Source organism: Callospermophilus lateralis, chromosome 10 (genome assembly GCF_048772815.1).
Source record: "Callospermophilus lateralis isolate mCalLat2 chromosome 10, mCalLat2.hap1, whole genome shotgun sequence".
In the NCBI taxonomy this organism is placed as follows: Eukaryota; Metazoa; Chordata; class Mammalia; order Rodentia; family Sciuridae; genus Callospermophilus; species Callospermophilus lateralis.
In genome coordinates, this window is record NC_135314.1 from 24,275,604 (window position 1) to 24,301,507 (window position 25,904).

A 25,904-nucleotide genomic window follows, 5' to 3' on the forward strand; every position below is an offset into this window, starting at 1 on the left:
GATGCTTTAGATTGTTATACACAGAGCTTAATAGCCGATTCTGGTGGGAGTTCTGTGGACAGTGAAGACAGGACTCAAGAGGGTTCAGAAAAGGAGGAAACTATTGGAATTTGGAGTACAGGCCATTTGTTACATTCTGGCTGAGAAGTTGTCTGCATTTTGCCAGTGTCCTGAGACTTTCTGTGAAGCTGATATTAAAAGCAATGGACTTCTTAATCTGGCAGAAGAAATGTCTAGCCATCATAGCATTCAGGAGGTTGCATAGATATTGGCTGGTGGCTTTTGGCCAAATTTATTGTGATATTCAAGAGCAGAAAGCAGAGCAGAACTATTTGAAAAAAATGAAAACTTGAAAGGCTGGAATAAAACTGGGCTAAGGAAGTTGTAGTCAAAGACATTACTGCCACTAAAGAAATGCTAAAGACTTTGCCCAGAGACAATAAAAAAGATGGCTTGAGGGCATCTCAGGAGCTGGTAAGACCACACCCATCTCAAACTCAAGGGAGTAAAGATGAAAATTCTCTTGAGAAGAGACCAGTGGGATACCCTTCTTGTCCAAAGGGGCCTAGGGAGTTTTTTCAATATGCTCAGCCACCCAAACACTCAGAGGCTGCTTCAGCAAGGGTCCCTGGAGGCTGGGCTACTGCTTGAGATGGCAGCCCATCTTGGCATCAACCACGTGATGCTGGTTCTGCAGGAATGCAGGATGCTGGAGTTAGAGGTTCATGGAGCTTTCCACCAAGACTTCAAAGGAAGGCCTGGGAGGCCAGGCAAAGTGCAGCAGGTTAGGAGTCCTTACAGGCACCCCCTGTGAAGCCAAAAATGTGGAGATGTGAGAAGGAAGTCGAAGCAGCAGTGGAGACCCCCAAGATTAAGAAATGCCAATAACATGGCACATAGTCCCAGGAAAGCTTCAGGAATCGAGCTGAGACCAGCCAACATTAATACCACTTGGATGTTGAGGGCCACAGCCAAGTCGGGATGCCACATGGCATTTTGCCAGAAGGGAGTGGTTGAGAGGTGAAGCCAGCGAGCCATTGAGATGATGATGGTTATGTTAAGGTGCGTATTCAATTGTATATAGACCTTTACTGTCTGGCAATAGGGCGGCTCTTGCTGCCTCAGGTGCCCGCTACTTTGGAGTTCCCGTGGAGTTCTGACGGGGTCCAAGAGAGTTGGGGCAGAGCCGGGTGGAGAGCTGAAAGAGTTCCCAGGGAATGTGCGTGGAGTGCTGGGGGAGTTCGGGCAATAAAGTTTCCTGTTTGAACATACAAGCGCTTTGTGGCGGCTCGGTGATTTGTGCCCAGCCAGACTGATACACTTGGACTACATACAACCAACAAGGCTACAGGGGTGGAGCTACAAATGCCCTTTGAGAGAACATTAAGATGTCTGTGCCCAGATTCTGGATGTGGAGCTACAGGACTTGTTTGCCCAGTTGGATTTTGGTCTTGCTTTAGTCCTATCCCTTCTCTCTATGCCCCTAATTTTGTGAATGGATAATTTACTCTGTACCATTATATATATTTTTTAAAAAGACCTTTTTTTTCTTTTAGTTGTAGATGGACACAATATCTGCCTGCCGCAGTCTGGCTGGGCACAAATCACGAGCCACTGAAGCAGGAACAAACTTTATTTCTGAACTCCACCAGCACACTTCATACAGGCTCCCGGGAACTCCCCCGAACGAACACCAGCAACCGGAAATATCCCCCCAACCAAAGGGAATGCTCCAGGAATCCCCAAGAGAGCTCAAGCGGAACTCAACGGGAACTCTGCCAGAACTCCAAAGTCATCATCTTAATGGCTCGCTAGCGTCACCTCTCAACCACTACTTCTGGCAAAAATGCCATGCGTCATCCTGACTCGGCTGTGGCCCTCAACAAATATCTGTGTTTTATTTATTTTTGTATGTGGTGCTGAGGATCAAACCCAGTGCCTCACGCATGTGAGGCAGGTGCTCATCCATTGAGCCCCAGCCCCAGCCCCATTCTGTACCATTATATATTGAATACTTGTAAGTTGCTTTTACTTTTATAGGAGCTCACAATATGAGATTACCTTGAGCTTCAGAGAAGACTTTGGACTTGAACTTTGAACAATCTCCAAACTGTTGACTATGGGTACTCTTAGAAATGGAAAAACTGTATTTTGAATTCTGGTATGGTTGTGAGCTCTTGGGGGCCAGGGGCGGAATGTTATGGTTTGGATGTGAGGTATCCCCCAAAACCTCACATGTGAGACAATGCAAGAAGGTTCAGAGGAGAAATGATTGAGTTGTATGAGTCTTAACCCAATCAGTGATTTAATTCCCTGATAGGGATTAACAATGGTAACTTAAATGGTAGGATGTGGCTGGAGGAGGTGGAATTTGAGGCGTGGCTTTGGGTATATATTTGTAACAGGCAAGTGGAGTCTCTCTTTCTCTGCTTCCTTATCTCATGTGAGCTGTTTCCCTCTACCACACAGTCTACCATGATGTTCAGCCTCACTTCAAGCCCCAAGGAATGAAGCTGGCCATCTATGGACTAAGACCTCTGCTGAAACTGTGGACCCTCAAATAAACTCTTCCTCCTCTACAATTGTGCTGGTCAGGTCCTTTAGTCACAGCAATAAAAAAGTTTACTAAAACAGCTGACTGATGCAAAATATATTGAAGTGTTTTTAGAATTAAAAGTCTTAGATTCCACTTGCTTGACTTCCAATGACCCCCAATGGCTATACCTTTTCCCTTGATGTTACATACAGTAACAGAACCTTCTATGTCCACTATAAAAGTGAAGGGTCTTTTTGTATTTTTTTTTTTTTGGCTTGGTCTTTTAAAGTGACAATTTTGTATTCAGATTCTGTGTATTGAGAATATGATACTTGAGACTTTTTATTTGCAATGCTGAACTTCTCTGAGTTCAAAGGAACAACAGATTTTAAAGTTATACAGTTATTTACTGAAAATAAAATTTTGAAAGTTATTCACAGATGTTGTTGATTATGATTCTGTTCTCTGCAAAACAATCACAGGATATATGTGATAATAAAGCCTCAGCTCTATCATGGTGGCCCATTTTCAAAAGAAACCACATAGACAGAAGCAAACTATACCTATTAACAGAAAACAGTAGTGAACACATAAAGTTAGCTATTAAAGAGAAACATACCAAAATGTAATTAATTATATTAGCTATTTCTGTCTTAGTCCAGGTTTCTATAACAGAAAACCATAGACTGAGTGGTTTGAAAAATAGAAATGTCTTTCTCACCAGGCATATTTGCACATGCCTGTAATCCTAGCAGCTCAGGAGACTGAGGCAGAGGATCATAAATTAAAAGCCAGCCTCAGCAAAAGCAAGGCAGTAAGCAACTCAGTGAGACCCTGTCTCTAAATAAAATAAAAAATAGGGTTGGGGATGGCTCAGTGGTTTAGTGTCCCTGAGTTCAATCTCTGGCATCTCCACAAAAAAAAAAAAAAAAAAAAAAATATTTTCTTTCTCACAATTCTGGAGACTGACTTGGAAGTTCAAGATCAAGGTGCCAACAGTTCCCAGTATCTGGTACAGGTATGCTTCCTGGTTTGCAGTCTGCTCCTTGGGTCCTCTGGCAAAGAGCAGAGAAACTGATCATCTCTCTTGTGTATCTTCTTATAAGGGCACTAATTCTATTTATGAGGCTCTACTTTCCTGATCTAATAATTTCCCAAAGACCCCCATCTATATTGAGGATTTTAGTTTTCATGAATTTAGAAGGGACAAAAATATTACACCATAGCAGCTCCTCCCTTTCATTCCCTGAAGTAGAGAGTTTGTTTTGCTAGATTTTATGCTTTTGGCTGAGGAGAAAGATCTGAAGCACACAGATAGGACCAAAGAAGAATTGGGGAAATTCTAAAAGACAGCTACTATTTGGGAGACAATTGGATGAAAGTGAAAAGAAAGTGTTTAGCATATAATGTTTAGTATGTACCATTATCTGTTTCACAGTGTTCAGCTATGAAAATGTTTTAGAAGTTATTTTGAAGTGAAGCCCACTAGCACACACCTGTGATCCTAGCTATTAGAGAGGCTGAGACCAATCTGGGCAGTTTAAAACCCTAGGTACAATTCCCAGTACCAGTCAGAGAAAAAAAAAAAAAATCTGTATCAGTAAAATAACCTCAATCTGATAAACATGAATTTAAAATGAAAACACCCTCACATCTTCTAGAATAGCCCAAGACATAATTTTAAATTGAGAAGTAGGTAACCCTAGCTCTAGAACTCTATAAATTTTTTTAAACGAATGAAGTTATTGTACTGATTTGGGGGTTGTATATTTATTATTGGTTAAAAAAAAGCTTGAATTGCTAATAAACTATAATCACCAACATCAGCAATAAAAATTTTAAATATTCATAAAACTGGACTAAACACATGCTCCCAAGCCTCGTGGGCAGTAAAAAACCTGGTCAATATATAAATTTAACAATCAGTTCTTGAGTAACATACGTTTATAGCCCTCTTTCAATTTTTTTAAAAGTAATTTTCTGACCCTATTGATATAAAGTGCTTTCACAAAACTAATACCTCGGTGTGATGCCAATTCAATATGAAAAGATGGGGAGATATTCTATCCTTTCTTCACAAAGTTAATGCTCCTTTTTTCCATATTTCCTTTTGTTCAAAAATTAAGCTTTGTATGTGGCAAGTCCTTGAGTAGAAATGTTTCAGAAATAGAAAGCCTGGACTCAAGGCTTCATTCAGCCAACATCCTTGGAACCTCTATTTTGGACAAAACGCTGATCAGGGCAAGATAGGGACACAATTGTCAACAGGAGGCAGTCCCTGGGCCAAGAGACAGGGCTCCGCCATGGAAGAGTCGGAATAGGAGTTCTAACTACCTCAAATATAGCAGAGGAGCTGCACAGTTAATGCTCCTGAAATTACTTCAGCAAGAAGGATGGGGACCAGTCAGTCCATAAACGTGAAGTTGCCATTCCTGTGTTCGGAAAAGCCCTGGGTCCTGAGAACAGAATCTAAAACTGTCACGGGAGGACGCAGAGTAGAAACGAGTGACCAGAGCGGGAAGCAGCATCCCGAGAACCAAGGGATGTGACCCGCACGACCCCCGAAGGCACCTCGGCAGGTATGGAGGCCAGACCGGGGTCCGTTCGGTCCTCGGCGCGGTCTCTGTACAGATGTTCACAAGGGAAGTCCGCGGCGCGGTGGGAATCGCCACCCACACCCAGGCTCTGTGCCCAGCTCCTGGCAGGGTCACAGACGCGCCAAGACCAGCGCGGCACGGTCCAGGACTCCGGGGGCGGGCCCTTAGTGAAGCCCCGCCCCTTGCTCCTCCCTCTAGGCGCGCGAGTTGGTCCCGCGCGGCGCCAACCCTTTCCCGGGTCATCGCCCCTCCCCTCTTCCGGGCCTCTAGACCCCCGCGCGCCGCCTCGGGACCGCGCTCGCTCGTACGCGCGCTCGCCCGCCTGCCCGCCAGCCCGCCAGCCAGCCGGTCCCCTCAGCGCGCGCTCGGCGGCCCGACGACGCGGGAGCCGCACGCGCCGGACGAGGCTCGCAGCGCTCCCTGTCGCCCAGCGCGGGCCGCTGAGCCGGCGCCCTCGGTTTCCGGCCCGGACACGGTCACGGCCGCTAAATCTGCAGCCCCAGAGAAGCGGCGCCGCGGCGGTGAGGAGACCCAAACTGGGGGAGGCGGTGATGGCGGGGCTGAGGGCAACGGGAGAGGGTGGTCCGAGCGTTCCTGCGGCCACGTCGAAGGCTCGCTGGCGGGCGGGGAGCGGGGGGAAGGGGAAGGGTGCGGGTTCGAACCCGGGTGCACGGGCTCCGGCTCGGCTCTGGGAAGGGCTGGGGTCCGCGGGGATGGCTCGCGGGGGTTTCCGCGGGACCCCCGGCGGGCCCCAGAGCGAGGAGACGCCGCCTCGAGGCTCGTGCCACGTTTCCACCGCGCGTTACCTTCCGCCTTGGGGTGGGCGACTGCCCTGCGCCTTCCCACCCTCTGCCAGCCCCTTTCGCGTCGGTGGCGTTTCCGCGGCCCGGGGGCCCGGCTTGCTGTCGGAGGGTCGCTCCTCAAGGAAGCCGGGTCTTCGAACCCAGGGCCCCGGGTGCTGGCCGCCAACCGGAGACAGCCCGCCCTAGCGAGGATGCTGTGGGAAGGCCAGGAATTGGAGCCCGGGGGCCGTCCCCCTGAACTTGGGAGAAAACCAGGATTGCAGAAGTCCGACCGGCTTGCAGGTCGTCCTCAAGAGCGGGTGGAGATGTTTGGTGGCTCTCGGCCCAGCCCTCTTAAATCCCCAGCGGGAGTGCTTAGCAGCTGGTTCTGATGGCTTCAGAAAGTCCAACTCTTGTCCCTTGAAGTTTTCCCCCGCCTCATGGTCGGGATCCTGTCTAGTGACGCCGCCGAGGCCGGTCACGGACTCCGCACCCCGGAGGCCAGCCTTCCGCTCCCTCAACCTTGGGACGTCTATCTAGAGAAATTTGTTTCTGGAAACGGATGCGATTAGCTCTTCGTTACAAGGGAGGGGAAACTACAAACTTATGAACTCCTCGAAGGCCGGGCTTGGTTTTCCTTTGGTTTTATCCACGCAGCCAGGAACTGAGGAGACTGGAACAAAAGTAGAACTTGAGGAGCAGCCGCGGCGGTGACGACGTCCCAGGATGACGTCACCGTGCGATATTTAAAATGGGAGCTCTTTGCTCTGACTGTGGTTGGAAGGGTTGTGGCCACTTACTAGAAATGTCTATGGTCTTACTGGCCCTTCTTGCTTCTGTTTGTTCTCTCTCTGACTTTATAACTCTCCCTCTTTTACTCTTTGGGAATCCTAGAATACTGCTGGGGGTGGGTTAGCTTTTTAGCTATTCCAGTCACCATTGCTTCAAACAGAAAAATAAATAAAGTCCATATGACTCATCTTGTGTTACAACCAAAAGCAGCCACTAAGTGGTTCTTTCCTTTCCTTCTTCCTTTTTATTTTTTATATGAAACTAAGCAAACAAGAGTAAATCACCAAATTCTGATATGTATCACATAGTTGGCAAGTTTAATGAATGAGGACAATGATTTAAGGAATTCAGTCCATTTCTTTCGTGTGGTTCCTTGTTTTCTTTGGTGGGATAGAAGTTACTATAGTTCCTTCAGCAAGTTTCTTCCCAAACGGTGTATTAAATTGCAGTAGTTTTCTTTTCCATCATAAAGTGGCAGAGTATAAATGTAGCTTTATAAAGTGGAAATGGCTTACATTTTTCAGGAGGGAGTTCGATAGCAGTTGCAGTCCACTGAAGTAGTTATGTAAGTAGCTGTGCCCAGGTCCTGGTACCTATCAATTGAAGCTGAATTGACATTCTAGGGCCCTAGGGAAAAAATTCAGGTGTGTTCCAGGATCAGAAAGCACATAACTGCCACCACACTTCTCAAACTATATAGAATTTATTTCACAGTAAGTTCCCATGTTTGAATTTATACATAGAGCAAAAGAATCACATTATGAAGAGAGACTTAAAAGAGCAGGTTGAGAAAAGAAAGAAAGCTAACAGAATCAGCTTTGTTTTTTAAATGTGTAGGAACAAACTCTTTGCTAAGTTAGTTGGGTTTTATACTAAACATAGCAGAGTCTCCCAAAAAGGTGGTGTTGCTTAGTAAATGCAGCATCCAAATAACTCTAAGATACTTACAGCAGCCAAAGGAATGAGCTCATCCAGTAAACAGAATATATATCAAAACAATCCCAAGACAAGATTTTTGTCTTTATGGATTAATCAGTGGTAACTCAGATCTGCCATTTTAAGAGTCTTTTCTTCAAAATGCAGCTACATCTCTAATTATTTCTTTTAGCTCTTCTATGAGCAACCCTGAATTTCTATCTTTTAAATACGTTTTGTTGGAGCCACTATTTTTTGTCTTATCTTTTAAAGAACTTTATATCTATTCCTGAAAAAGTACTTACAGAAAGTCAATGCTGAAATTTTTATGTATAACAGTTTTATTGAGATATAATTTATATACCATACAACTTACCCATCTAAAATAACATAGTTCAGGGTTTTTTGTATATTCACAGTTGTATAACCATTATCATACCCAGTTTTGGAATATTCTTATCACCCTAAGTAACTTTTAAACTTATTAGTATCACTCCTGTTCCCCTTCTGTCCTGCCCCTAGACCACTGTCTATAGATTTGCCTATTTTGGACATTTCACATGAGTGGAATCATATGATATGTGATCTTTTGTGACTGGCTTATTTCTCTTAGAATAATGTTTTCAAGGTTCATCCATGTTATAGAATGTATTGGTACTTCATTCCTTTTTACTGCTAAATAATATTCTACTGCATGTATATACATAATTTATGCATTCATTAGTTGGTGAACACTTGGATTGTTTCTACTTTTTGGCTTTTATGAATAATGCTTCTGTAGATATTTTGTACAAGTTTTTGTATACACATGTGTTTTCATTTCTCCTGGGCATATAGCTAAGAAGTGGAATTACTGGATGATATGATAACAGTTTTAGGAACTATAAACTTCTAAAATATCTCTTCAATACTCAATTTTAAAATGGACTTTCTTGCATGTTTTAAAGCTGAAATAATTACTGACATGTTTAGTGAAATCTGTATAATAATATCATTTATTATTGTGGTTCTCTTTAATATCTGATATCATTTCAGTCAACAGGAACAATTTGGTGTGCTCTTTTTACTTCTTCGAAAAGCTAAGTGATACAGTTCTGAAATAGTATTTTATAATAAGCTCTTTATTGTATAAACATAAATCAGTGATTGTTCCCTACTTCAGATATGAGGCAATGAAATACAGCATTAAATTGGAAGGAGAAAGAAAAGCTGAAGGAGGATTTTTTGCAGGGCTTTATCTTCCAGTTTTTATATTTTGTTTTATTTGAAAAAAATCTATTTTATCTTTGCAGGGAAAAATGAAGAATGAAATTGCTGCCGTTGTCTTCTTTTTCACAAAGCTAGTTCGAAAACATGATAAGTTGAAAAAAGAGGCAGTTGAGAGATTTGCTGAGAAATTGACTCTAATACTTCAAGAAAAATATAAAAATCACTGGTATCCAGAAAAACCATCAAAAGGACAAGCTTACAGGTAAATGATTACATTGGACAGTTGGATTGAACTAGAGGCAAATCAACTCCTGAAAAGGTGCAAGGCCAGAGGATTGAAGGATGTGCCAAACATCCCTATAACGATTTTATGTGCAAAATATAGACAATTTCTGAGGTGTCAGTTTAAAGTATAAGTATTTGTTGATGGACTCCTACTGCCTAGACTTGGGCGGCCAATGCTGTAGGCTCATAGGATTTAGTCTCTTGTGGTTATAGAATGGTTCATGACTGAGTACATTTCTCTATGTATCATAGGTACTTGGGGTTTTTCACAGTTCTAGAGGACTCCTAATCATTCATAATTAAGCATGGTAAGAGTTGAGTCTTCTTATATCCAAAAGTAATTTATATGCTATACAGTTTGGGGGGATTAAACCCAGGGACATTTTGCCACAGAACTACATCTGGCCCTTTTTATTTTTTAATATTGAGACACAGGATCTCATTAAGTTGCCCAGGCTGACCTTGAACTTACCATCTACCTGCCTCAGCCTCCCAAGTAGTTTGGGCACACACCACCATGCTTGGCTACTATGCATAGTTCTTTTTGGTAGAAGCCAGGGTAACAATATTGTAGATGAAATAACTCACCTATGATCCATGGCTAATAATCCTTGAGTTCTAGGATTTAAACTCAAGTCTAACTCACCAGATTCTCATGAGCTTTCTGCCTACCACTTGGCACTGAGAAGGAAGAAAATTCTTCTTTGAGCTATCTTTTATATTCTGGTTGATAAGTTACATTTGAAGTTTGAAGTAAAGAAGAGCAGGCGTCTACAGAATGTGTCCTGGCATGTTCACTACCTAATATTTATGTGACCTCTTAGAACTGGGTCTGAGAATCTCTTCCTAAACTTAGCTGTCAAACCTTTCCCCATTTGTACAAGTGGTCATATAAAATAAAAGTGGAACAGTTGTGACTATTGTAACACAACAAATTCTTTTATTTGAGTCTGTCGTTATCCCTGAAGTTTATTCTGCAAATCAGCCTTCTGTGTTTTTATGTAAAAACTTCTTACTGAGCTTTTGCAAGTATAAGATTATTCAGGGAATCTAGGAGGGGGTGAAAATATAATTCCTTTATTTCTCATTTGCTGAAAGACAAGAGCTAGTGTCCTATTGACAATGGAATAAAGATTACAATATTTCCTCTTTCACATATATCCAAAGAGGTTTCTTAGTAAATTAAAAAATGTAGTGGATTGTTGGATTGAAATAGAAATGTGGATGTTAACATAGGCTTGGTCATTTTGGGGGGTTCCTTTTTTTCTGCACATGTACTTTTCTTTCTTCTTCCCCTTTAATCCCTATGATGGAAATTGAATCCAGGGTAAAGGTCAAACATTGTATGATTTCATTTCCACTAATTCTAAAAACTAGAGAAAAAAAAATGAACGGGATTAAATTGGCAAATGATCAGAAGTATCATTGGCTCATTTTAAAACTCAGTGAAGTCTTTGAGGTAGAATAACATTTGACTTCATGGTGATTTGTTAATGTTATAGATATGAAAATATAGTATTAACCAGAGTTATTAAAATCTCTTCAATTTATAGAGTAGGTTGAAGCATTCTTTTTCTTTCAAATGTTTATACATTAAATATGTTTTCTCTGTAATATATACTAATAAGATACTTACCAAGGGCAATTTGACATTAAGAACTGTAAAAATGTTCATGCCTTTTAAGCATTAAGTCTAAGAATCTATTCTGGAAGCATAATTAGAAATGCAGACAAATATGCATGAATATGGATGTTTCTTACACTTTGTAATTGGAAAGAACTAAACTGACAACATTGAGTGGCAGACTATTTTTATGCAACTTTTAAAATCTTGTTTTTCAAAGAGTAGTTAAAGGAGAAGTAGTCACAGTGTGTAAACAAGTAGCATAAAAATATATAAGGTACTTTCCAGGTGTAGTGGTATGTGCCTGTAAATCAGGCTTCTCAGGAGGCTAAGGAAAGAGGATTCCTAGTTCAAGGGCAGCCTGGAAAACTTAGGAAGACTGTGTCTCAAGGGCAGGGGATATAGCTCAGTGGTAGAATACCTGCATGTGTGAGATACTGGGTTTAATATCCAGTAACAACTATACTCACACTTGTGTACATTTGTTGAAGAAAAATCCTGCTTAAGCATCTATATTTACATATGATTTTTAGGCTTAGAGCCTGTATCACCTTCATTATGGGTAACATCTATTTCCTTATCCTTAACTGCTTTTGATGCTGGGGCTTTTGAATTAACCTTACACAACATTAGAATCTGTCTATAAAGGATTAAGCACCTTCTTACATTCTATTGTTAATGATATTAAGATAAGTACAGATAATCAGACTAGATACCTGTATTATTGTATTTTTTGTTGTTACTGTTTTGCAGCACTGGAGCTTGAAACTAGGGCCTTACACATGCTAGGCAAGCATTCTAACACTGAGTTACTTCCCCAATCCTGGGTATTGTCAGATAACATGAATTTTGGTGTCTGGTGCCTGGATTTACAATCTAGATCTATTGCTGCTAGTTGTATGATGTTGGAAAGTTACTAAAATTCTCTGCCTCCTGTTTCCATATAAGGTTGAAAATAATATTTAACTGATGCGATAATTGCGAGAATTAAGAATTAATATAATCAATGCATTTAAGAAATTGCCCATTGAATAGTAAACATTCAGACAGTTATTATTAGCTATTACTAATGAGAACTTTTTTCATTTTTTGTATCTTGTGACACAATTACTAATTGTTTTTGTGCCATCATATTTATAGTTTAAGGTTTGAGGGAGAGGGTAAATGATTTATCACCCAGTAAATAAGGGCTAACACTCAGGTTCTCTTGATTGTAGATGTATTTATTGTTTCTTAGATAAATAAATATTGTTTCTTAGATAAAACCATAACAGGCTTTAGTTGTCACTTATTTTCTTTTTAAAAAAAGAAGTTATATGAAATAAACCAATAATATTTTAGTATCATTTTAATCATAAGTATGTAATATGAATGATTCTATGTCCTTGATTAATTCTATATTTTTAGAACAGCTACAGGTAAGGCAAAGGGTCCTCTCAACATTATTATCTGAGATTAAAAAAACAGGTTCGTGACACATTAAAATGTCATAAGAATTTTCAAATATCATTTGAAACACTGGTTGTGGTATTTTGTTAGTTGTAGATTTTGTTGTCTTGATGCTGCCTCCTAGCTTGTGAAAATTTTGTTATATAGGAACTTGGCACACAAAAATTTTGCCTTCAGAGTTCTCAGTAATTCCATGCAGTTTTCATACTCCATGCACATGAACTGTACATGTGCAGTCAAATAGTCTCCGGGTAAACTGAGGTAGAGCCAGTTCTAGTGATTACTCTGGGCTCATATAGGTGCCTTCTTTTCAGCAGACTGGGGAGTCTAAATGTACCTCCTAGTTTGTAGTTCACATATATTATCTATTTAGGGTAAAATATGCTCCTTTGTTCTCCATCAGGGATTTTGTTGTTATTATTATGTACTTTGGCAAATGCCGATTGGTATGATTATGATTAAGATTTAGCTAAACCCTAAACCATTAATATAACTTCACTTTATTGTAGATGCATTCGTGTCAATAAGTTTCAGAGAGTTGATCCTGATGTTCTAAAAGCCTGTGAGAACAGCTGCATCTTATACAGTGACCTGGGTTTGCCAAAGGAGCTCACTCTCTGGGTGGATCCATGTGAGGTGTGCTGTCGGTGAGTTCTAAACTTTGACACCTAAACTGATTTTACCAAATTCTCTCATGAGTGGCCTGCCTACATAGATTTATGATTATAAACTGGTGGTTTGGTCTTCTCAAATATTTATTTTATGAAATACTTTGCATGTGGTAATGGGGATTGAACCCAGGAGTGTTCTACCTGTGTGACATCCCTAGATATTATTTTCTTTTTCTTTCTTTTTCAGTTTTATTTTGAGACAGGATCTTGCTAAGTGCCCTGGCTGTCTTTCATGGCAGTATACTTTCCCTTCAATTTAGGAAAGAAGCTAATTTCACATAATACTGGATAATAACTTAGTTGGTCTCTGTTTTTATTTCCCTTCCCTATTTTGGTTTGCAGGTAACAGGGATATTTTCAAGGTTTTGTTTTCATAATGGAACTTATCTCATAGAATTGTAAGAGATGAGTTCTAGGTGTGAAATCTGTTTGAACTCTATTCAAAAAAAATTATGGACTAGATGCTTTAGTTGTGGGATTTTAAAAAATAAAAGCAACATTCACCTTTTAGGTAGTTCATAGTGTAATAAGGAAGAAGAAAGGGTAAGCCCTGACACCATAGTCTGATCTGTGCTGTGTTGGATCTATGTAGCCAAGTACAGTAGCACATGCTACATCACTACTACTCTGCAGGCTGAGGAAGAAGAATCACAAGTTTGAGGGTAGCCTGGACAACTTAATGAGACCCTGTCTTAAAAGGGGATATAGCTCAGTGGTAGACTACAAGTCCCTGGGTTTAATCTCCAGTACTATAAAACAAATGAACAAAAAAAGTAGAAATTATACGTAAGTGCAGTGATAGGTGACACCAAGGAGAAATTTAGAGGCTGTGCTGGGGGGTGGGGGATCAGAAAAGATGAAACTCAAGCTGACAGGAAAATGATGATTTGAGGTTGACTAGATGACAAAGCAGAAATGCTATTCCTCTGGGAGGAACCAGAGGCATGGAATCCCCACAAGAATTTTCCTATGACCAAACCTGAAGGGTGTTTCTCTTTGGTTTTGAGGTACAATTCGATTGGCCTCTGTATTGATTGTAGTAGAGCTTCCTTTGCTTATAAACCTAATTATGCTTCTCGGCTTCAGCAGTGAGCGGGGGAGTAAAGATGCGTAGTGCTACAAATACATGGTTATTCTTCCACTAAATTTTATCAGGAACACCTGGAAATTACTACTTGATTTGCCAACAGTTGATATAAACTTATTGCTTTGGGAAACCTCATGGAGGAAGTAGAGATTTATAGAGATTTAGATTCTCCAGCACTTCTTTTCAGGTAGAAAAAAGGAAGGGTAAGCCATCACAAGTTTAAGATTCTGGGACAAATTTAGGATAGATCGTCTTAGGCTGGTGTCTGACTTTGGAGACTATGGTCACTGGACTCCTGCAGAAGACTTCAGTTTACAAGAAAAACTGTCATATTGAATTGCTTACTTTCTTGTTTACCATAGTTAACTCTTATTTAACACATAGTTCTAAGTTAGTTGTATAGTTTCTCTGCCCATTAAAAAAAAAATTAATAGCATTTGAAAGAAAATTATTCATGGTAGTCATAAAACTACAAAAAAATGTTATCTAGTCTTGACAGAGATAAGAGTTAAAAAGCTAAAGAGTTGAGCACAAATATATTATCACATAGTTAAATAGTATGATTCTAAATCATTAGGGAAAATTTTTATATCTAAGGATGTTTAAGAAGTTGGGTAATTGTATGAATATTTTGGACATACTTACTTTGAATGCTTAAAATAAGTCTTGGAACCTGAGGATAAAAGCTTTAGTTATATGGACATTTTACTTCAGTGGATATTTGCCTTATTTGACAATACCAGATGATGAAAAACACTACGTATTCATTTTGTTATTTTAAAAAGTCTTCATATTCATTAATCTTCTGATAATTTATACATAATTAAAATTTGCCCCAAAATGGCTATGATGTGTTTTTTCTTCCCACTGCTAATAGAATTCACCTCCAGTGTGTAATATACTCAGAGATACCAGAACACTAAGTGCTTTTTGGGGGGGGGCGGGGGGGTATCGAAGATTGAACTCAGGGGCACTTGACCACTGAGCTACATCCCCAGATCTATTTTGTATTTTATTTAGAGACAGGTTCTCACCGAGTTCTTTAGTGCCTCATTTTTGCTGAGGTTGGCTTTGAACTCGCCATCCTCCTGCTTCAGCCTCCGGGAGATGCTAGGATTATAGGCATGTGCTAAGTAACTCATTGGTATACTAGAAACTGAGATTATAAAAAAGAATTGGTGCACTCAGAACATTCTTATAGTCCTCAGTTATTCTGTCAGGATGAAAAGGTGAATGAGTACAAAGAATACCATATGGTTAGAAAGGTTATCATTTAGTGAAATATTTGAGGAGACAGCATAGATAACAGATTTTTTTTAGGATGAGAAAAATCTGAGAATAGCTGGCAGCTTTATTACCTATTCAAAATATTGTATAACTTTTTACACGATATGTGCAGTCTCTTTTTTTCTGATAAAGAACGTTAGATAACTATTGATTAGTTTCATATTGACTAAATTAACCTGTTTTAGCAGTGCATCATTGAAAACTAGAAAGTTTAGAGGTTGTCCAATACTAATCCTCCTAAGGAATTAACTGGACATTCTAATGTTTCTGTATCTTTCTGTATCTTTCCCTCTGTAGTATTTTGGTATGAGGGCCTAATTCACAGTAATACAGCCAGCAGCTATCCTTACTGTGAATGAGGCCCTCATACCAAAATACTACAGAGGGAAAGATACAGAACCTAATTTGGTGTCAAAGAAATCTGAATTTATAAAGCTGATTCTTCAGTTGTTACATCTACCTTTTTCCTACAAAGGATTTTTTCACAGATTTCTTGCTTTTCTCTTTCCCTTGAAATTTGAATTCATTAATGGACAAAACAAGATATACTTAACCATTGTTAATATTGCTGTTATTAACATGAATTAAGCTTTGATTGTATCAAAATTGAGCCTTTAAAACATGGAGAAGACATAGTGGTGAGTTTCTGTTGTTAAACACTCATGTTACATAAACTTGGAAATAATATATAATACATGCATTCTGTGTTGTAAGGAACTTACCCAATTGCTTAGGCTTTTTATTAGAAGAACTTCTAGTCGAAGATATCTGAGTTTATCCAGCCAACTCCAGCTTCCTTATTCAGCATATAGGAAAGTTAGACCTGAAGAAATTAAGTGACTTGTCTCTGAGGGTCATGGAGCTAGTTAGTGGCAGAGCCAGAACAAAAAACTGGTCCAGTGTTCTTTGTACCAACCTATAACAACTCCATTTGTGAGATAAACAAGAAAAGAAAAAGAAGAGGAAAGAAGTGTTGTACATTACATTTAGGTAGCACTGATATCTTTATTCAACCTATAGAAATGGAACACAGCACACTTATTTAAAGAAATAGCCATGATTAAAAAATAATTTGAAACAAGCGTTATCTTGTAATTAAATAACAGCAGTAAAACCTTATTTTTCTATTAAAGTCTATCAAGTTTGACATTTCCACTTGAAGTTACTTGTTTAATCTTTTTTCAAGCCTTGAATCACTTTGTTTCTAACTTCAAAGTATGTATTATGTGAACTATTCAAAAAATAATTTTTTTGTCCTAACACTGATTAGAAATTGTTTCACAGTATTTACATTATATAGTCTATTTGAATAGATTTGTGGGGTTTTCCTCTGTCCTTTTTGAGTAAAATTTATGCATTTTTCTCATTGCAGAATTTTTCTTTTTAAAAATAATCAACACGCAACACTTCATATTTTGATAATTAGTTTTCCTATAGCAGGCTTTCAAAAATGTTTGGAAGGATAAAAAGGCATATGTAATTTATTTATTTTTTTAAATTAAGAACTGAGTAGTTCTTGAAATGAGTAAGCAGTATAATTCAAGCAAAACCCCTTTATTTTCCCAAAGAAGAATTTTTTTCTTCAATATCGATAATTGTGGGGCTAGGGATGTGGCTCATGCGGTAGCGCGCTCGCCTGGCATGCGTGCGGCCCGGGTTCGATCCTCAGCACCACATACAAACAAAGATGTAGTGTCCGCCGAAAACTAAACAATAAATAATAAAATTCCCTCTCTCTCTCTCTCTCTTAAAATAAAAACACACACACACAAAAAATATTGATAATTGTCTGAAATCTAATTTTTGTCAGTGTGAACATAAGAAACATAGGCCCCTTTTAAGTATAACCATGGTAAAAATAAATGTTTAGTTGATTTGTGACTTAAATTACTAGGATATATTTTAGAGTGGTCATTGAGAAGTAAATCGGAAAATTTTACTTTACAGGCAATTTCATTGATGTATACAAAAATGTAGTCAAAACAATGAATCTTTTTGTGATGTTTTAAACATTGTTAAATCAGTAGAGAAAGAAAGAAAATGGAATCACTCCAGAAGTAGAAAATTATGGCATTCTTGCTGGCATGTAGCTGGGTTAGGTTATTAAATATGTCAAATTCAGTTCTGGGATGGTTCCTTTTTTTGTTTCCTTGGAATAATTGCATATCCAGATCAATATGATTGTTTTTATGGACATTTTCTTGCTTTGTTGATGTGATTTAAAGTTTGTTGATTTTTTTATATACTATTAGATATGGAGAGAAAAACAATGCATTCATTGTTGCAAGCTTTGAAAATGAGGATGAGAACAAGGATGAGATCTCCAAGAAAGTTACCAGGGCCCTTGATAAAGTTACATCTGATTATCACTCAGGATCCTCCTCTTCAGATGAAGACACAAGTAAGGAAGTAGAAGTGAAACCCAATTCTGTGACTGCAGCCCCGAGCCCTGTGTACCAGGTAATAGTCTCATATTAAAGACATTAGTAGGAATTGCTTATGTTCTGCAGGTACTCCTGCCTGTGTTGCCCATGGTTTCTGACTTTATATTCTGTCTTTATATTCAGTTATTTGCCTTTCCCACATACAGGGAACCTGGTTCTCTGAGATGTAAATTGACATTCTGCATCACTTTTTCCAAAGTCTACTTGACTACTCAATGACTAGGGTAAATATATTTCAGAATATGTGCCCTCCCCCCACCAAAAAAAATAGAAAAGTTAAAATATACCTGATATTTTATTCAAAAATTGCCACTCATTTTTTGTACTCTTGAACATTTCCAATTTTATCTTTGGGTTTAACTTTATTCTTGTTCTTTCTATTTCCATTATTAAAGAGAAATTTCACTAAATTATATTTTGGTTAATTTTTTACTTAAGCCAAAGTTTCCCTCATGGCTTTAATAGTTAAAGAATCATATGATACATGATTCATTTAGAGACTCTTTCACTTACTTATATACAAAGGATTTTTCACAGATTTCTTGCTTTTCTCTTTCGCTTGAAATTTGAGTTCATTAATGGACAAAACAAGATACACTTAACCATTGTTAATATTACTGTTATTAACATGAATTAAGCTTTGATTGTGTCAAAATTGAGCCTTTAAAACATGGAGAAATATTTTTCTCTGTATCATGCATTATATACTGTAAATTACCTTTATTAAATTTCCTGTAATGCATTCAGATGTGTAGCAATTTTATTACTCAAGCAAGAATTTAAGTCTCAAAGTGAATTGATTGCTGGTTATTCTTTATAAGTAAATAGATTCTTAATTTTTCGGATTTCTTTTAAAATTAAAATGCATTTAGTTTCCTCCATCATGAAAGAACAATACGACAATAGAAAGGCATGAAAGTCAAGCTTTTACATGCTTCTTCAGAAAAACATTTCTCCTTGGACAAAACATGTCCTAGCAGAGAAACATTCTAATTACAAGCCTTTGTGTAGAAAGCCAGGGCAAGTGGGCCACTGTAATCGTTTCTTTCTGTCCCCTTCTTCATCCTGAATCTGGGATTGCCAAAAGCTTTAAAGGGATTTATCAAATAAGGACAAAAAATGCCTAGCTTGTGGTCTTTGTACTGGAGTGTTTTTGAAAGGTATTCCTTGAGTCAGCTCCCCACAGATCAAGAAGAGAAGATTATGTCAGTTCTGCCCAAATAGATCCTAGAGACTTGGCTTTTAGTATTTGTCAGTATTAATCAAAATTCTAAAAACTTTTTTCTAGAAAGTGACAAATGATTCAAAATTTTAAAACAGAATCAAATTGGGAAACTCCCACTACTAATACAAAGCTATTACTACATTCATTGAGACTGTGTGTTAATGGTTTAAAGAAACATATCCTTATCAATGGAACAGAATAGAAAGTTAAGAATAAACCCATATATGTACAATTGGTCTCCCCTCTAGCATAAATATAAAATTAATAAAGCAATTCATTTGAGAAAAGTCTTCAGAGACTGGTACTGAAACAATTGTATTTAAAAAATTGATATGCTGCCCAGGCCATACACATCAAAAATTACAGATGGAACATAAACGTAAACATAAAAGCTAAATATTTGATGCTTTTATAAGAAAACATAAGGAAGTGCCTTCATTATCTTGATAGAGGCAAATATTTCTTCTAGGAATCACAGAAAACACTAACAAAAAGAAAAAATTCAGACTTCATAAATTGAGAATCTTGGGACTGAAGCATGGCTCAGAGGCAGAGCACTTGCATAGCACTTGTGATGCACTGAGTTTGATTCTTAGCACCACATAACAAAATAAAGGCATTTTGTCCATCTACAACTATAAAAAACAAAAGAATTAAAAAAAAAATCTTTTCGCTCATCAAAAGAAACTACTAAGAACTGGACACAGTGGCACATACTTGTAATTCTAGCAACTGAAGAGATGGGCAGCAAGTTCTAGACCCGCCTCAGCAACCTAGCAAGACTCTTGTCTCAAAATAAAAAGGGCTGAGGAATGCCTTTAGGTTCAAATCCCCAGTACTGAAAACACAAAAAAGAATTAAGAAAATGAATGGTCAAACCATACACTGAGACAAAATTGTGTGTGTGTGTGTGTGTTTACGTATATATATATGTATATACATATATATATATATATATTAGCTCAGTGGTAATGTGACCCTGGTTCAGTATTGCCAAAAGGAAAAAAAATTAAGAGGAAGTTGTGGATATACACTGTACCAAAGAAGGTATATAAATGGTCAATAAGCACATAAAAATGTGCTTGACCTTATTTGTCATCAGGAAAATGCAAAGAAAAACCACAACGAAACATTACTTCTTCCAAATTAAAAAGTCTGACACACCAAATATTGGCAAAGATGTAAAGCAACTAGAATTCATAAATTGCTGATGGAAGTATAAAATGATGCAACCACTTTAAAAAAATTATCTTTTGAAGGTAAATATACATCTGCCCTCTTAAGCCAACAATTCTGCTCCTAAGTATTTTACCAAGAAAAATGAAAACATGTTTATAAAACCAAGTACAAAAAAAAAAAAGGAATAGTATGTATGTTTTAAAATGTATAGATACTTTCATAGGTACATGCATAGAATCTCCCTTAGGTATATTTAAAAATTGATTAGTGTCAGTTGCTCCTGAGGAGGGTATTAGGTAGCTTAGTTCAATAAAGAACAGGGACTTCCCACTCTCCACCATTTTATATCTTTTTTTAAAATATTTATTTTTTAGTTATAGGTGGACACGATGTCTTTATTTTGCTTTTTGTGTTGCTGAGGATCGAACCCAGTGCCTCACGCATGCTAGGCGAATGCTCTACCTCTGAGCCACAACCCTAGCCCTATCTTTTTTATCGTTATATTCTATCCTGAATATAATGCTATACAGAATATAAATATTTTTTAAAATGTATACTTGGTCAGATTAGAGATCAAGAGAAATCTGAAATTCACAAGGTGCAGCTTTTTTTTTTTTTTTTTTTTTTTTGGATTGGGAATTTAACCCAGGTGAGCTATGTTGCCAGTGTTTTCTTTTTTTATTCGAGAGAGGATCTTGCTAAGTTGTTTAGTTTAGAGCCTTGCTAAAGTTGCTGAGGCTGGCCTCGAACTTAGAATTCTCCTGCCTGTCTTTCAAGTTGCTAAAATTACAGAAATATGCCACTGCTTCTGGTATAGCATGCAGCATTTTGAGCATAGGTGTTCCAAAATTTCTGACAGATTTGAATAATGTGAAGTTGATGTCTATCTGACTTATGGGCCAATTTAAGAGTTTTGTTCCCAAACACTAAACTGGCTACAACAGAATGATCTGGAGAGTTTTGTCATAATACTTAGCCTCTATTCCTAAGATTTTATTATTGTTCAGTAGATAAAGGCTAAAATATGAATGTTTTGTGTTTAGAAGCTCCCTAAATGACTACTTACTTAGCTAGCTGTGGAAGCTGCAGGTCTAAAACATTGTATGTTCATATAAGGTTCGATTTGTTCCATGTTTTGTTCTTTTCTGATTGAAGTTATCTTAAATGTGTTTTGAGTTTATTCATTTCTTCATTTGGGAAAACTGATCACCTATCATGGATGAGGATTTTAACATATTTAGACTTAACCATATACTACTTAGATCTACTTTTGGGGTTATAGATGAGTGATTTTTGTCTTAATGAGATATATGGAAAATCATGTAGTTTTTTTGTTGAACTCATGACTAATTTTTCCTTTGAATTAACTCGGTATTTTCTCTTTACAGATTTCAGAACTGATATTCCCACCTCTCCCAGTGTGGCACCCTTTGCCCAGGAAAAAACCAGGAATGTACCGAGGGAATGGCCATCAGAGTCACTATCCTCCTCCTGTTCCATTTGGTTATCCAAATCAGGGAAGGAAAAATAAACCATATCGCCCAATTCCAGTGACATGGGTACCTCCTCCTGGAATGCATTGTGACCGGAATCACTGGATTAATCCTCATATGTTAGCACCTCATTAGCTCCTTTTGATTCTGTGAGTGTCATGTTGAGAGTAAGATAGAATATATCTTACTACACATTAAAAGTTCAAAGTTCATACTCAGTAGTGAAGTTAGATGGGCCAAAACCATCAAACTTATTTTTATAGAGAAGTTATTGAGAATAATCTTTCTTAAAAAATATATATATGCACTTTAGATATATTGATATAGTTTGAAAAACTTTATTAAAGTTAGTCAAGTGCCTGAGTTTTTAATATTGGACTTGAGTATTTATATATTGTGCATCAACTCTGTTGTATACAAAACACTGTAGGAGTGGACGATTTGTTCTAGCACCTTTAAGCATTTACTTTATGGAGAGTATGTAAGTTATTTATATACAAGGAAATCTATTTTATGTCATTCTTTAGAAAAATTGCGTGAAATCATGTAGTTGCAAATAAAAAGTAGTTTGAGGCATGATAATGTGTGTTTTTGTTCTGTGCCTTAAAAAACAAAGGAAAAAGCAGAAGGAACATTTTACCTCAATGTATTTTATCTAAATATTTAGCAAAAAAGAGAAACAATAAGAATTTCAAGTTTTCCTTTAAAAAGTCAATTTTTTATTAATCATACCCTCCCAAAGGTCACAAGCCAAAATCGACATATAAAAAGCCTAAAATTTGTTAGTGGTAACTAATTGAAAATAAATATAATAAAATACCTTTTAACTATCATAGTCACTATACATATGATTTTTCTAACCAAGAATTTGACCTGTGATAATTTTGATGTGACATTTGACTTACATGCCTTATACCTTTACATAAAGCAGAAATGTTCTTTTGGACACTTTAATGTTTAAGTCTTTACTAGAGGTCTAAAATAAAGTCAAATATTACAGTACTTCAGATTCTTCAGTAGTCCTTCTATTTATACCACTGTAATCCCATCAGTCTTGTAAGTGTACTTGAACTACAAAAAGAAAAAAAGAGACACATCTATTAAGAGTCTGGATATTTTTTCCAAAAGTAAGTTTTTAAAAACTAAGATCAGCGATACTTTTCCCATCACCCTCATCTTTAAATTTTTAGTGTTAAATTAGTTGACTTAATTATGAAAGCCACGCATTGGATGGCCTTAGCAATTCCCAAAATTCCTGTTGTCATTTTTTTAAAAAATTTGTTTAAGTATAGAATACAGAAAAGGACAAAAATCGTAAAGGTGTAGCTGAATTTTGTGAAAATATGAAATCAGTTTTGACAGAATTTAACTTTATGAGGAAATATTTTCAAACTGTAGAGACTTTTCTAGTCTTAATTTTGTTCTCTGTTAAGCAATAAGCATCTTATATCTACTTTTTTTCCCCCTGAAATTTTTTCCTAGTAATTGGCATCACAGAGTCTTAAAATAAAAAACAAGTTTAGCTGTCATTTATCTCACTGCTTTCTTTTAGGTCCTACAGAGTTTTAGGGTGATAATGAGAGATTTTGGTAGACAATTATTGGAAAGTTTCAAGTATTTTTATTACAAGATTTGGCCAGTATAATTTATTTTATTAGTCTGCTTATGTTGTAGGTATAAGTTCCTTGGGAAAATTGGAAGCATAATAGCCAGTATAGGAATGAAAGGTTTTTTTTTGTTTTGTTTTGACACACACCTCATAACCATACTATTTCTTCCACATCAGTACAAACTTTAAATTGCTTCATTGGTGCAGACAACTAAATGACAACCTCTTAAGAGAAAATGCTAATTCCGAGTTTGATTTCATCTTAGGTTACTACCTGTTGAACATTTTGCCTTTTATTAACTGGCTATCCTTCACCTTATTCTAAAATTTTATTAAAATCAAAATAATATAGAAAACCTTCATCAATATAACTTTTCCAGTCTGTTATTAATGAAAGAAATCATCACTTTCTCAGCTTTTGGGTCTTAATTCTAGTAAACCTGGGGTATAAAAGTTTACCAGACATCCTCCTCACCACCACCACCCCTGTTTTTTATTTGCAGTACTAGGGATTGAAACACTCTACCACTGTGCTTCATCCCATCTCACTAAGTTGCCCAGACTGACCTGGATTCTGATACACTCCTGTCTCAGCCCCCACCTGAGTAGATGGGATTACAAGTATGTGCCACTGCACAGTCTCCCCACCTCTTTTTAAATTATACAGAATAGTGTACCAAAACCCTTTTTAAATGGAAATTAGGACTTGGAGTTCATGTTTCTAACCCCTTCACACAATTCCAGAACTGCTCTAAATGAAGACATGCCTGCATAATTACAGCTTTAAAATATTTTCAGGCTATTTCAAGCAGGAGTGGTTGTGACTGAATGCTAAAGATAATTTGTTTTAATTCCCCGTTTTATATTTGTAGGCATAACTTCAAAACTCTTAAATTTTAAAGGTTAAAATTGGACATGGATGTTTGAAAAGTACAAATTCAGAAAGCATTTATGTTGAATTCTACTAGGCCATCATGTTTTGATAATTTCTTACTTGATGATTAAGAAAAGAAAAACACACAGATCCCATACATTTTACCCGGCAGAGTAGCCATTCTATTCATTTTACCAATAGTAAACTGTAAACTTGTTTTCATTACTATGTGCCAAAATTTTGTTCAATCCTCATAATAACTACCATTATTTTCCTGGTTCAGCTAAGGCCTCCTAGAAAAGTTAAAAATGCCAAAGATGATAGAAAGCTAAGTAACAATTCCTGATTTAGAAACAAGTTGGGTTTTTTTTAAAAAGCCAGTGCTCCTGCCTTGGTACCATGTTTATTATCTACAAAATTTATCAACTCTTGAAACTTGTGAGACTGTTCAATATCAGATCAATATTTCATCCAGAGGAATGAAAAGTTATGCTCCATTTGTGTACAATGTCAAAATGCATTCTACTATCATGCACAACTAGTTAGAACAAATTAAAAAATAAGATTCATCATATTTGGAAAAAAAAGAAAAAAGGACTGATACAAAGGTTATATTGAATGAGAATATGAGACACAAAAGTGTCCATATTACTAATAACAGTTCCTTATTACAAAATACTCTGGTATTTCTGGAAAGGGACTAATAACTTGATAACAATTTTATTAACTAAAACCATAAATCAAATTGCAGTATAGCCTAGTGGACAAGAATTGAAATAAGAAAGCCAACTCTAAATGATTCATCAAGGGAACTAGTAATTCCTAGAGATCTAGTAATTTTTGTAATATCCAAATTTATCAATCTTTAACTTTTTTTTTTTTAAGTTATCAAGTATTTTGTGATGTAACATTGTGCAGTTTCATCCTGCTTATATTCCAGTGGGTGAAACAATAACACTGAAGTTCTTAGGGAAACACAATATTTCTACATTATAGATGGCATGGTATTGACATATTGTTCTGGCAAGTTGTCACACAAGCACAAGGAATAGGAAAGGCTCATGCAATTCCAGTTTAAAATGTGTACACTTTATCATTGCAGAAACCATTACCTTCCCAATTTCATAGCTTTAGGCCACCTTCCAAGATTCTTTCATGTGTAGTTTTTAAAATAACATAAGGACCCAAAATGGAAACAGCTGGACATTGTGGCACATGCCTGTAGTCCTAGCTGCTTGGGAGTCTGAGATGGAAAGATCACTTGAGCTGGAGAGTTTGAGATCAACCTGGGTAACAGCAAGACTCCCATCTCAAAAAAAAAAAAAAAAAAAAAAAAGGAAACACACTTAATCCTTAGGAAAAAGCATTAGGATTTGTAGCAGATACATCATTGCAATTAGAGTGATTTGGGATTTATTTCTAAACCACACAATCAACACAAATAAAAGTATTGAATTCCTTTCTTTCTACTCTCAAGAAAGGAATATCTAGCTGGGCATAGTGGCACACACCTGTAAACCCAGTGACTTGGGAGCCTGAGGCAGGAGGATCACAAGTTCAAAGCCAGTTTTAGCAACTTAGCAATACCATAACTGTGAAATCCTGTCTCAAATTTTTTTTTAAAAAAGGGAGATTGGTGATGTGGTTCAGTGGTTAAGCATTTCTGGGTTCAATACCTGATACAAAATAAAAGGACAATCTAGCTACAGAAAGGACTTTCATATGAATTGGAAACATAATCAATTTAGCCATAGCATGGCAAAAAAAAAAAATTACCATGTTTTTATGTGTAAAATGTAAAAAAATTTATAAAATATAAATCTACAAGCTTAAAGTTATTTCAATC

The 25,904-nt window shown here is 37.2% G+C and overlaps 1 protein-coding gene across 1 annotated transcript; it reads left to right on the forward strand.

The window, feature by feature from the left end:
* Positions 1-5,424: 5,424 nt before the first annotated feature.
* On the forward strand, positions 5,425-22,474 carry Btg3 (BTG anti-proliferation factor 3). The gene is made up of 5 exons (XM_076868228.2): positions 5,425-5,654; positions 8,915-9,093; positions 12,699-12,836; positions 17,487-17,694; positions 21,471-22,474. The coding sequence occupies exons 2-5, from the start codon at positions 8,921-8,923 to the stop codon at positions 21,708-21,710; spliced, it is 759 nt and encodes a 252-aa protein (XP_076724343.1). The 5' UTR covers positions 5,425-5,654; positions 8,915-8,920; the 3' UTR covers positions 21,711-22,474.
* The last annotated feature ends 3,430 nt before the right edge of the window (positions 22,475-25,904 follow it).

Excerpts from the sequence above, each read along its gene's own strand:
- Btg3 (XM_076868228.2), top strand. The coding sequence starts at position 8,921 with ATGAAGAATGAAATTGCTGCCGTTGTCTTCTTTTTCACAAAGCTAGTT. Across the intron at positions 12,837-17,486 it reads CCATGTGAGGTGTGCTGTCG|ATATGGAGAGAAAAACAATG; the intron begins GTGAGTTCTAAA and ends ATATACTATTAG. Across the intron at positions 17,695-21,470 it reads CCCCGAGCCCTGTGTACCAG|ATTTCAGAACTGATATTCCC; the intron begins GTAATAGTCTCA and ends TTCTCTTTACAG.